We start from the raw sequence: 12,642 nt of genomic DNA, 5'->3' as shown, positions 1-12,642 counted from the left end.
AAAGAAAACATATCTAGTTCTATGTTTTTCTTACTTCCTCAAATAGGAAGTTACCTATTTCCTCAATCAAATTCTAACATTTATTACAACTTTATCAATGAATAAATATTTATATTTCCCTTTCTTGCAAACTATGTAACTGTCTACCGAAAACTTCGGTAGTTACACATCCTCTATTCTTCGAAAATTTCGAAGTTAATCATTAAAAGTTATTAAAAAGTTATTAAAAGCGTATGCCGAACCAGCGATCCAGTACTTCCCTGTAAAAGTCGGCCCAGAAGATCGATGGCGATGAAACACGAAAATCAAATCAGGAGGGAAAGTAAACATATGTTTACATTCCCAGCGACAGAGAGAATCTGATTAGAAAACGGCCGGGAATGGTTCCTAGTCCTGCCCACCCAGCGGCAGGCCGGTAGATCACCTGACCTACCTGTAGCGTGTGCCGCGAATTCGAATTTCTGTCGGGATGACGGAGTCGATAGCTATGTATATATCTGACGGGTAAGTTGAATGTGTGAAACAATAACATTTCTGGGGGGGAGGAGTGTGGAGAGGCACTCCTCTTATGAGGTTCCTGTCGTCCAGCCACCAGGCTAGGTCCTGCCTCACCTACCTCCGTGAGGACTGGGGAAGTCGGTGGGTCTCTTACCTGTGACCAACTCCTTTTAGTCTCCATGGAGCGGCAGCGGTGAGACGTCGTGGGACTAACTTCTCGAGTGATGACAGGTGGCCAATCATGACTTGCCATTGCTGAGCTGGCTGTTCCTGCCGAGATAGGAACTGGTAGGCTGCCTCCCTGAATCTGCTCATCCGCGAGTCTGCGGGGAAGACTCATCCTGCTACCGTATCGATCAGCATACCCAGGTACTTCATCCTCTGCTTGGGCTTGAGATCTGACTTCTCAAAGTTCACCACAATCCTCAGATTGCGGCAGAACTCGAGGAGTCGATCCCTGTCCCGTAGCAACTGTGAGCGGGAGCTCACCAGGACTAACCAGTCGTCAAGATACCTCAAAAGACGTATCCCTGATGAGTGGGCCCAAGCAGACACCAGATTTATCACCGGGCGCCAGCCCCCCGAAGACTTCTCTACCAGGAAAAGACGGCTGTAGAAGCCCAGTGACCGATCCCTGACGATCTCCACAGCTCCTTTGCTCAGCATGGCTTGGACTTCCTGCTGAAGTGCTACGTCCTTAGATGTTCCGGGTACGTAGGTCTGAAGGTGGACCGGGTTGGAGGTGAGGGTTGGTTGTGACTCGAAGGGTAGTAGATACCCCTCCCGAAGGACGTCTACTATCCAGGTCTCCGCTCCAAAGCGCTGCCATGTTGCCCAATGGCTTGCCGTCCCTAGCGTTTCCCACCTCTCTTCGGCTTCTTCTTCCTAGCTCATCCTCGTGAGAAGGAGGGCTGGGAAGAGGGCTGGTTATGGTTGCTCCTAGAAGAAGTCGAAGGCAGAGTCTTTCCCCTGGGCCTCGACGATGCGATCATCTTGGCCGCAGAGGAAGCGCTAACCAAGCTCTTGGGCTTGGCCGCAGTAGCTCGAGGCTACCCAGACGCCTTCGAGACTGCCTGGTGTACTAGACGGTCACTGTCATCAGTGCGTCTTCGCTCCACCACAGCGTCCACCATCTCTCTAGGGAAGAGAGAGGAGGAACTCTGTACCGGTCCGTTGCAAAGACCCAGAGCCGCCTCACGCCCAACTGCCCTGGTCATTCGGGTGAGGACTGCGTCTCTACGCCGAAGAACCAAGTTGGCCCACAGGTTTGCCGTCTGATGGGCTAGGTAGGAGATGGCTCTCCCTCCAGACTGGCACAGTCTCCCGAAAGCCGGGTCACCTTCAGGAGTGATATTTCCCAAAGTGGCCGCGACTTTAGACACCATGATAAGGGCCACATTGGTCTAACCAGGAGACTGCTTGGAATGTTGCCATGGCAGTTGATTCCAAGGTGAGTGCCTCTTGCTGCGAGAACCATAAGTTCTCCGACAGGAGCTGCTGCAGAGACACCCCCGGAGTTAGCCTAGCTAGCTCCGGGTTAACCTGTTTGGGAAGCAAAGGGTCCTCCGATGGCATGTAGAATCTCCTCTGTCGCAGTAAAGGCGGGGGAAGTAGCTTGGAAGACCTGCCAGACCGTAGCGAACCCTCCTGTCTGGAGACGAGAGAGTCCACCCGGCCCAGCAACGAGTCAGCCAGAGCCGATTGCAGCAGACCCACCGTCATCTTGGGTTCCTTCTTAGGACCCCAGAACGACTCGAGCCTGGAGGTAGGCTCAGAAGGTGGGAGCGGCGATCCTTCCCTGGGGTCATTGTGCTGACGAATCAGCGCAATAACCTCTGCAAACGACCTCTAGATCTCAGGAGTGACCGCGTCTTGTGGAGTAGGACCGTCAAGTCCCTCCAACAAGAGTGCCTCCCGAGACCCTCCTCCTTCCAAAGGAGGAACTGCAACAGACCCCTCCCGGTCTCCTCCTGCCACTTGTGCGTACGACCTGGTTGGTCCTAAGATCATGCCAGGCTCGTAGGGTGTTGTGGTGGGACTGTGAGGAGCGCGCTCCTCACAGTCACTCCGGATCACCTCGCTCTTCCCGGTGTAGCCCGAGGAAGTTGAGGGGAATGGAGAGGAAGACCTGACGCTCCACCCTCGCACACCGGCAGAACCGGTGTGCTTGGGGGGCTGCAGGCGATCACCAACCCGTGGTGACGATATAGCTGCAGGCCTGGTGCGTGGCTCTCCGGGGGAGAGCGGCTGGACCGAGAACAACGGTTCCGGTCCCGAGCGTCAGAGGAGCTGCTGCTGGTCCCCTTACCCGCCTGGTCCCGGTGGGAGCGGCAGTCAGGGGACCGGTAGAGTCCATTGTCGGCCGGTTCCGGCGACTGAGGGGGACCCCCTCTTCCTTGTCTCTAACCACGCCAAGCGGTCTGGGGGGACCGTCGCTCGTCAACCCTGGGAACCTGCATATTGCTACGAGAGCGATCGCTGGCCTGGCGGGAGTCACCTGAGCGACTCTCACCTGTCTTCCGCTCCGTGCCTCGGTCCTGGCGGCGAGCGAACTCGGAAGCCTGGACTTTGGCTGCACAGTCACCCGAGGCGACCACACACTCGGTACCTCTAGCGAACGAGAGGCCGAGACAGAACCTGATGCAGCAGCAGAGCCCCTAGCACCAGGTGAGGAGGTACCGGTGTTAGCTGGTGCCCCTCTGGTCCCCGACTTCTTTTTCCTTGTGGAAGGAGAGATGGGCCCGGAGTGAGACAGGCTCTTGGAAGTTCCCGAAGGAGACTTCTTAGGGGGGGAGGAGACAGCCTTCTTCTTCCTCGGCCGTGAAGCCTTGGAAGCCGAAGGGGAAGAGGCGGCAGCAGACGACGACGAAGACGACGATGAAGACGACGACGTCGACACCTTCTTCCTCTTCCTCTTCTTCTTCGTCAGCTTCTCAGGACAGTCGTCAGATCCTCCATCCAGGATGGAGCTGGAGCAATTGCCGAAGCAACACGGCCTGGCTGCACCTGTCCGGAAGGACCTGCAACTGGAGCAGCAACACCACGGGCAGGAACGACATCGGCAGGGGCTGGTCCAGGTACGGCAGGAATGTCAAGTACGGCAGGAAGGTCAAGTACAGCAGGCACGGCAGGAACAGCAGGAGGCGGGGCAGCAGCCAGCGACATCCTGGGTACTGGTGGCAGGTCCAGGGGCGAGCTCTTGGGGCACCGGAAGTCGGGGGCTGGGGCGAGAGCGGCGAACCCGGGCGGCAGTGTTACGACCCTCCTCGGAATGCTAGGAAACGGCACCTGCGCTGCAGCTGAAGGGGTCAGCGTAGCAATATGCTGCGTATAAACCAGGTGAGGAGGGGCGGGGCAGCATACCCTGGGGTCGACACTGTGGTGGTGGTTACCCGGACTGTGTGTGACCGGAGCAGAGCCATTCGCCAAGGTGATGCCAACAAGCACCCCCCGAACACTCGGTGTCCCCTGGAGACCCAACGAGCACCACGCCTGGCGAGGTTGTCACCCGCAGCAGTCGCACCTGAGGAGGCAAAAAGTTGGGTTAGTAGGAGGGGTTCCCCCTCGCCAGGGGGGGGGAGGGACAAAGTCCCATCCCGAGTGAACGGAAGACCCCGAGTACAATTGGATGTCGGGGTACCTCGCCCCCTCCTCCACGCTCGATGGATCGGGCGAAGAGGAGCAGCGAGAAAACCACACCCCCCCTGAAGAAGACGACGTGTCCGTGACCAAGGGAGTAGCGCGAGAACTTTCTGATGAACTCCCTAGCTAGGCAGGCTTACGTTAGCTTCCTCCTCCCCTCAAAGCGCGCCCACTGCTCCTCCGACCACAAAACACAAATATCCACAGGATTCGGCACGAGAGCATTCGTGCCCCGACTACCGAGCAACACAATTCTTGAGGATCAACCTCCAAGAAGGAGTGGAAGGCCCAACACTTACAGCCCCCCACACCAGGGCAAATTCTGCGGCTAAGTGGGGGCGTGGGGAACTCTTCAGCTCACGAGAATCCATAATACAGGCGGTCCCCGGGTTACGACGGGGTTCCGTTCTTGAGACGCGTCGTAAGCCGGAACATCGTCAAAAATCCTAAGAAAACCTTACTTTTAATGCTTTGGGTGCATTGAAAACTATGTAAACTGCATTCTTATGGCATTTTTCATAAAAAAAAAAAAAAAAACTTTCAAATATCGATTATTTTGCCTTTGGGTTTTGGGGTCAAAATTCATCTCCCAGATGAGCGTTGTAGGCGTCGTAACCCTGGAACATGCGTCATAACCCTAGAACATGCATCGTAACCCTGGAAATAACGTCTATTGACAAGCGTCGTAACCTCGGAACATTGTAAGCCGACACCGTCGTAACCTCGGAACGTCGTAAGCCGACACCGTCGTAACCCGGGGACTGCCTGTAATGGTAATAAAATACACACAAGTACTTACAGTATTTTACACAATCACACAAGAATAGCAAACCAAGATTGAAGAAACAAAGCATACGACGGAAGGCGGGCAGAGAGAAGTGGAGAACAAGTCTGTCACCCAGCCGCGGCCGAAAGCAAAGTGAATCTTCACCTCCCAGTCGCGCAGTGGCGCTGACTGTCGGACAAGCAGTTAACTACCGAACTCCCTTGTTTGAAGCTTACGACCGGTTCCAGCTGCCACAAGTTACATTTCTATTGTTAAAGGACCGACGGTTTGTATTGCGTATCGGAACAAACAACAGATTATGGCTATTATCATATTAGACCTTTGATGGATAACTACCATATGAATGAACTATAGAAATCATAAATAATGATTATGTATTACTCATAATAATGCCACTATCTTAATTATCAAAATAGCTATTACATATTTCTCATTGCCACATTATCACCTCACAGAGAATCTCTCAATGTATAGAAGGGTATGCGTTTTATGCATAAATACGTACTACGAAATTAGCACGAACTCATAAAGCAAACAAAAACTGCAAGCAGATATGTTTAAATATACTGCAAAGCATAATTCTCTACAGAGTAGCACACACCATCCCTGCTAAGCAATTCAACTCAGGCATGGCACGCAACCGTTAAGCTTACCCGTTGTGGTGTAATAATAGGAGCCATAGTGTCCAGGTTGGTCATTGGGAATTCAACTCCTTTGTGTTTTAAATCTGCATATACCTGAGAAAGTAATTAAGAAAATTTCAAACATTTCATAAATACATTTAAATACAGTCGACCACCACCACCTGTCCACTGTTCCGGATTTGAGGATTTTTCTGCAGAACATATAATATGCATACACATTATTTGCAGAAAATTTGCCTATTCGCCGTATTTTTAAAAGACAAATATTATAAGCGATTTTAGAGGGATTTTAAGTATTAGTGGATTTTAGCTATTTGCAAAGGGTTGTGGTACATATCCCTGCAAATACTGGGGATCTACTGTACATCACAAAAACACCCAGCATCATCATTCAACATAGAAGCAATTGCAGCCATACTACCGTGCAGGCAGCCCGTGGTTAACGGCGCAATCGCTCAGCGGCGAATCGGTTTTACGGCTGTCGTCAAAAATATTAATTAAAAAAATAAGGTATTTTTACGGCACAATTTTCAGTTAACAGCGCCGCTAGCGCCGTTGTCTAACGAGTTCATACATTTGTAGAAATGCCGTTCAGGCCATAAAGGTTATGCAAATTACATTAACAAATTTTATGGAGAGTTATTACATGGGTATTAGGGTAAAATATATGCCTCTGATGCTGTTCTATGCCAAAAATGATATTGTTAGAATACAATAAAGTTTTGTACATACTTACCCGGCAGATATATACTTAGCTTATGTCTCTGACGTCCGACAGAAATTCGAATTTCGCGGCACACGCTGCAGGTAGGTCAGGTGATCTACCCCCCTGCCGCTGGGTGGCAGGAATAGGAACCGTTCCCGTTCTAGAACCAGATTTTCTCTTCCACCTGTCTCCTGAGGGGAGGCTGGGTGGGCCATTTCATCGTATATATCTGCCGGGTAAGTATGTACAAAAACTTTATTGTATTCTAACAATATCATTTTTGTACATGCAACTTCCCCGGCAGATATATACTTAGCTGATTGACACCCTTCGGTGGTGGGTAAGAGACCAAACTATTTACAGAATAGACAGGTAAACAACATACGTGTAGGTAATAAATAAATAAAACCTTGGTTCCATACTTGTTCAGGTGGAAGATTCCATGGCTAATGCTAGGAATCTGCTTCGCCTCAAGAGCCTCAGCGAGGAGTGACCTATGGCTAAGAGTTCTTGTGGGTCTGTCGATGGGGTCTTATCCATTTACTCGACAGAGCCTCTTTACATGACAATATGCCTATGCCTAGTGGCATTTATAATTAAGGAGCACAACACCGATCCCGATCACCTGATCCTAACACGAGGGTTAGTGCTTAAGTTGAAAAAGAGTTATCCCCAAACTCCTTTCAAACAACCCAAAGAAAAAACACGACGTTAACTAAAAATTTAACTCACTAGTTAAGGATCAGTATCGGCTCCCTATCCCAGCAATGTATCCGCAGACACGTATCAACCAAGAGAGAAGGAGCTCTCGTAGGTTATCTTGACATCCTTCGGATATGGGAAGTCAACACAGAGTTGCATCTCCCGTATGTGACAGTAATATGTCCTTATGACATATTGTTAAGGAAGAACAAGAATACAGAAAAGCTCGCACTTCATGCGCTTTTAATTCTCAGCTGTTTGAAGGAATCATCAATGCACTTGTCAAGTGCTTAGGAGATCACATTGTCTCAAAGAAGGCCAGGGCATTCTTTGATATAGATCTCTTCTGGGTGAAGCCTGGAGCCTGGCTAGCGCCTCGTGCTGGCTGGAGCCTTGCGCCTGAATGGCGCCTAGAGCCTGGCTGGAGCCTTGCGCTGGCTGGCACCTCGCGCCTGGCTGGCGCTGATTGGCTCCTCCCTCCTGGCTAGCGCCTCGCGCCTGGCTGGATGGAGCCTTGCGTCTGGCTGGCGCCTTGCGCTGGAGCTTGGCAGAAGACTTCATGATTACTGTCTATGAGTCTGCATGCCTCAAGAGTTTTCAGCGAGGTAGGGACCTATGACTGACAAACCCTTCTGGATCATGTCAATGGGGGCTAGCACCGCTTACACGACAGAGCCTTCTCGGATCGTGCCAATGGGGGGCTGACCCACTTACATGGCAGAGCCTACCTGTATCATATCAATGGGGACTAGCCCTCTTACATGACAGAGCTTTAGGTTTCTCTTTACTGGAAGGAGCCTTGCGCCATGGATGGATCTCAATCCTGACTGGAGCCTAGACCTTGAAGGAGCCTGGCACTGGAGGCGCCCTTGGCTGGTTTCTAGAGCCTGGATGGCTCATAGGAGACCTGGCTGGCTCCTGAGCCTGGATGGCTCCTAGAGCTGCTGGCTCCTAGAAGGCCTGGCTGGCGGGCCTCGCGCCATGGCTTGGCTCCTCCGCACTTGCTGGAGCTTCGAGCTTGGAAGAGTCTCTAGGCTGTCTGGCGATGTCCACATCGGACACTCTTATATCTGTTCGATTTGTTTGTTCGCCTCTGGCGCATTTGCGCCAGGTTGGAGGCCCGCTCTTCTCAGTATCCGGCCATGACAGAGTTCCTTGGAAACTGTCCGCCTCTGGCGTTTTTCGCCTGTATTGGCATTTGGCGCTTGGCTGGCGCTTCATTGTCCGAGAGGTCCTGAACAACCACATAGTTTATCAGGAGACTGGAGAAGGGTGGAAGAAATTCTTCCCTTTGAGCTTTTGGCCCCTGGCAAGGGGAGGTGATTTTAGTCAGCTACACCCAGTAGACGACAGGATATCTAACAATACGAGAGAGAAGAGTCTTCCTCCGAGGAGGATCCTTCGTGAACACTTCTTTTGCTAACGAGATCTCTTCTTACATGTTGATGAGGTTCCTCGTTGCAGAATCTTCCTATCCTTGCCCGAAGGAAGGGAAGGAGTCTGGAAGTCGAAGGAGACTCTGAGCTGAAATTGGGCGGAACCCTGATTTCTAGCCTTATTGTATTCTTCTGAATACCTTCTGGAAGCATTTTGAGCCCTCATCGCACCCCGAAGACTCTGTAGGCAAACGTTTAAACCCTTCCCTCTTCTTCTGTAGATGAAAATGTAAGTACCATGCCTGGGCAACTAAACTTCTATCTGAAAGCGTTGCGTCAGGAATAGAGGGGATTTAGTTCTTTTGCCAGACTACTATGCTGGCAAGAACCCATTGCCGAGTCTCCATTGAATCTGATGCGAGATTCCAATGCACAAAAAATCACTTGTCTTCTTGGTCGTTTAGGGCTAAGAGAAACAAAGAATTCCTTCATAAACTTCCTCAAAAGAAGTTTGATGAGGAGCAGTTCCATTTTGTCGGAACACGGAATCTGTGGCCACAAAAAAAAAAAAAAAAAAAACAAAAAAAAAAAAAAAATTCCATTCGAAGTACATGATATCCTACTCTTGTCGTATTGCGGTATCGTATAGATCCCGAAGATCTTAATCCTCTGTTATCTCTAATTCCCCTTGTAGAGACAGAGTATAGCCTTTTACTGCGTTCTTTGATCAGCAGATATATACATAGGGGATTCTTCCCTCTGAAATGAAAGAAACAAAAAACCTCGCTATGGTTCACAGAGGTATCGGAAGAGGACAGTTTCCTCATTCCATCTAGCACGATCTGCAGCAATTCTATGTCTTAGCCATGACTATTGTCATTTACCTTGAAAAATCCTCTCATTCATGTCCACTTCTGGTCAGTCTGCAACGTGGAAAGACTCAGAGTGGAGAGGTTTTTCAGGTCTATTTATAATAGATTCTGATAGAATATCCAGATACTCTTGGAAAAGCCTTACGAAAAACATGCTGTGAGAAGAACGTGACTTCTGTGAATCCAACCTCTCTAAGGCCAAAATGAGGCATCATCTCTCTTCCTTTGACGCCCATTTACTTAATATCTGTTAAGAATTTATAACTAGGGGAAAAAAGACATAAAGTTTATTCCCCTTCTTTAAATTAAAGATGTTGTATATTGCTACCTCTCTTGGTTCGAGGAAAGGAAGCAGTCTATAGGAAGCCTGTTCGTCTTCTACCTTTGCGAAGAGATCTATGAAGACTTTCCGCAGGTTCTCAAAACTCTTTTCAATAAATGTTAGACATACGTTAACGTTATTATCTTCGATCGAGAAGGTTCTCACGGACATGCAAAATCTTGCATCGAACCTTTAAGGATCGTTACGTTCCGTGTCTGTTCCCAAATAGGTTCTCTTTGTTAACGCGAACAGGGGCGAAAAAAAGAGATTCTCGATGCTCTTTGCGATATGAGAGAGTCGTGGAATTGGCCTAAGTGATTAAAAAAAAAATCATTTCATCATTCCTTGTAAGCGACCCCTTTCCGATTAAATGGGTAAACGAAATCAGAACGAATCTTGCCGTTACCGAGCCTCCGAGAGGCTACTGGTTTGTTTGTTTGTTTGTATGGTGTTTTTACGTGACTTTCGAACCACGTCGAGAGTGAACTTCTATCACCAGAAATCCACATCTCTCACTCCTCAATGGAATGGCCGAGAATCGAACCCACGACCACCGAGGTGAGAAGCAAACACCAAACCAACCACTACTGGACTCTTAGGGTTAATAACTCGCTAAAACGAGGAAAATATTGGATGGTAAAAAATCTGGGCATGCGCCAGGCTGGGCGATTCTGGCGCATTGTTTGCGCCAGGCTGGCGCTTCTGACGCTTTGCGCCAGGCTGGCGCTTCCTTCTAGTTCTTTTAAGGTTATGTGCCAGAACATCTGTGCCCTTATGGTACCCGACATCCTTCACGTGTTAATTCCGTTCTTAGTAGGAAAAAACTTTATATACGTAGTATAGTCCATTCAGTGGGAAACAACTTCTGCCACTAAGAGAATGTTTCCCATCCGACTCACCCATCTTCTCTTGAGCAATATCCGATTCTAAAAAGGTTGTGCGTTTCTCGAAAGGATGAGAGAATTATATTATTTCGTGCTCTGCCGTATTAGACTCCTTTATAATACTGTCACATTGTGGTAAACAGCATTAATCTAGGAAACCTTTGTAAGGATACTAGGAATTATGTAGTTAACCTCGGTATGCGCATAAGACTTGACCATACCATAGTCTTAAGTGAATTCTCTTCTACTACATTCATCTTCTCACTAAGCATGTACTCTAATAAGCCATGCTTTCGTAAGCATGAGAGCATCATATAATATAGAGTTCCGCTGCGTTAGAATCCTTTAATAATGTTACCTACGGTAAACAGCATTGAAAGGTTGTAATATCTTTCTTATTGAAAGCTTCTTAGCAAAAGGCAGACAATATCTTATTTATGTTTGCTTAACTATCCCCTCAATCCGAGGCTAAAACCGCGATTGTAGGGGAGAGACACGGTTTAGTTATTCCATCCCGCAGGAGAGAGGACATGTAACCAACTACTCATGACCGACACCTACATTTTACTGCGTTGGTCTTCTAAGGCGCGATAGCAGTCTCCGTTTAGCCGTCTGGCCTCAATCTTTCCAGAGTTGCCAGCTACTCCATTAAATAAAGGAATCTTATAAAATTATTATCGAACTTCAGGAAGTTCTTATTAATGCATATTTAAGCGAAACAAGACTTCGATAAATCTAGAAGCTAAGTTAGGTGTTGTCTTAACAATCCCTTTAAGCGTAGTCCTTCCATAGGAAATTCCTGGAAGGATATGATAATTGAGTTGCTCTACAAAGAAAGTAACTACGGTATGTGTGATTTGCGTATCGTATTCTCATACAGCAGATACTCTACTACCTTCTTTCCCTGCTGAGGCAGATAAAGGAAAAATTTTTACTGTCTTCGTTCTTTCGTTAATAGAATGATAGAAAGAGTATATATATCTCCTTAAGGAAGGAAGTTAATCCAGGAACTCTTTAAATCTTCGTGATTTCCTCATAAATCGCGGAAGAGACAGAATTCCTGTTCGTCTGTAGGGTTTACGGAAGGAAGTAGATATTTCCTATCCGCCATCATACCCAAACGTCGATGAGATTCTTATAAGAAAAACTCCCAAAGCGCTTGCCTCTTCATAACGAGGGAAGAGCATGAATGAAGGAGTGTTTGTACCGCATTACTCAAAGAGGAGCCTCGCGACTGACCTCTCTCTCTTAAGAAGATTTGGAATATTCTGGTGCCTGGTCCTTGCGCCTGGATAGTTCCGCGCCGCCTGGAATGTTCCGCACGCTAGAAAGGAGACTCGCTCCTGGAACGTTAGCTAAGTGTGGAAGGTCCCGTGCGCCCTGATAGTTCCGAGCGCCTACTAGACCCCTTTTAGAAAGAGCCTCTTGCCCGGAAACGTTCAATGGAAGGATCGTTCTGATTGCCACTGTACTATAAGGCTCCTTGCTCTAGCCGTCTGTTTTTCTGTTGCAATTTGCGCCAGGCTGGCGCTTCGTCTCTTTGAAGGCGCCTTGCGCCAAGAAAAATTTTCTAGAACGCGGCTCGCGCTCAGTTGCTAGAACGCGGCTCGCGTTTGGTTGTAGGAACGCGGCTAGCGCTAGTCTGTTTTTATGGAAGCGGCTCGCTGCTGGCTGTTGGAACGTGGCTCACGCTAGCTTGCTGGAACGCGGCTTCCTAAGTTCCTGGCTGGCTCTTGCTCAGTGTTCTCTTAGTTTTCAGAGAACGCGCTAGATCATCAAAACATATACATTCTTCGTCTTTTCGGATGTAAGATGAAGAGACGCACTTTTTTAAGGATGCCTTTTCCATGGCTATCCTTGCAGTCTGGGGACGCTCTACAGAACTGCGAGGCGGACGCATGACGGTGGGGATTCTTTCTGAAACCCCCTTACAGCTTTCGACATTCCTTCTCCCCTGGGCTTGGGAGCTTGAAAGAGGTCTAGGCCTGGGAGCGAGACAGAGCCGATCAGACGCACCCTCCACTGCAATGGGGAACACTAGTAACACTTCTTACCTTTCAATAGCTCGCATTTTGAAGCCACAATCCTTGTCTTTGCAAATTGCAATTATGAATTTGAAGTTTCTGCGAAGTAAGAAGGTGATGAGGATGCAACACTACTAGTACTGTTAAAACTCCCCTTATGGCTTTCCTCAATCAATTCTAACACT

General features: G+C 48.7%; 2 protein-coding genes across 2 annotated transcripts in view; one reads left to right on the top strand and one right to left on the bottom strand.

Annotated features, from left to right (window-relative positions):
* The window catches only part of LOC135195491 (TOM1-like protein 2), a 94,032-nt gene that overhangs the window by 1,539 nt on the left and 79,851 nt on the right, over window positions 1-12,642 (top strand).
* Window positions 5,578-12,642, bottom strand: part of LOC135195487 (target of Myb1 membrane trafficking protein-like) — a 37,564-nt gene continuing 30,499 nt past the window's right edge. Inside the window, exon 5 of the mRNA XM_064221699.1 lies at window positions 5,578-5,664. Coding sequence (XP_064077769.1) covers window positions 5,649-5,664 — 16 coding nt within the window. The 3' untranslated portion in view covers window positions 5,578-5,648. The remainder of the gene's footprint in view (window positions 5,665-12,642) is intronic.

This window comes from Macrobrachium nipponense, chromosome 16 (assembly GCF_015104395.2).
Source record: "Macrobrachium nipponense isolate FS-2020 chromosome 16, ASM1510439v2, whole genome shotgun sequence".
In the NCBI taxonomy this organism is placed as follows: domain Eukaryota; kingdom Metazoa; phylum Arthropoda; class Malacostraca; order Decapoda; family Palaemonidae; genus Macrobrachium; species Macrobrachium nipponense.
This window is presented reverse-complemented; position numbering and strand designations above follow the sequence as displayed.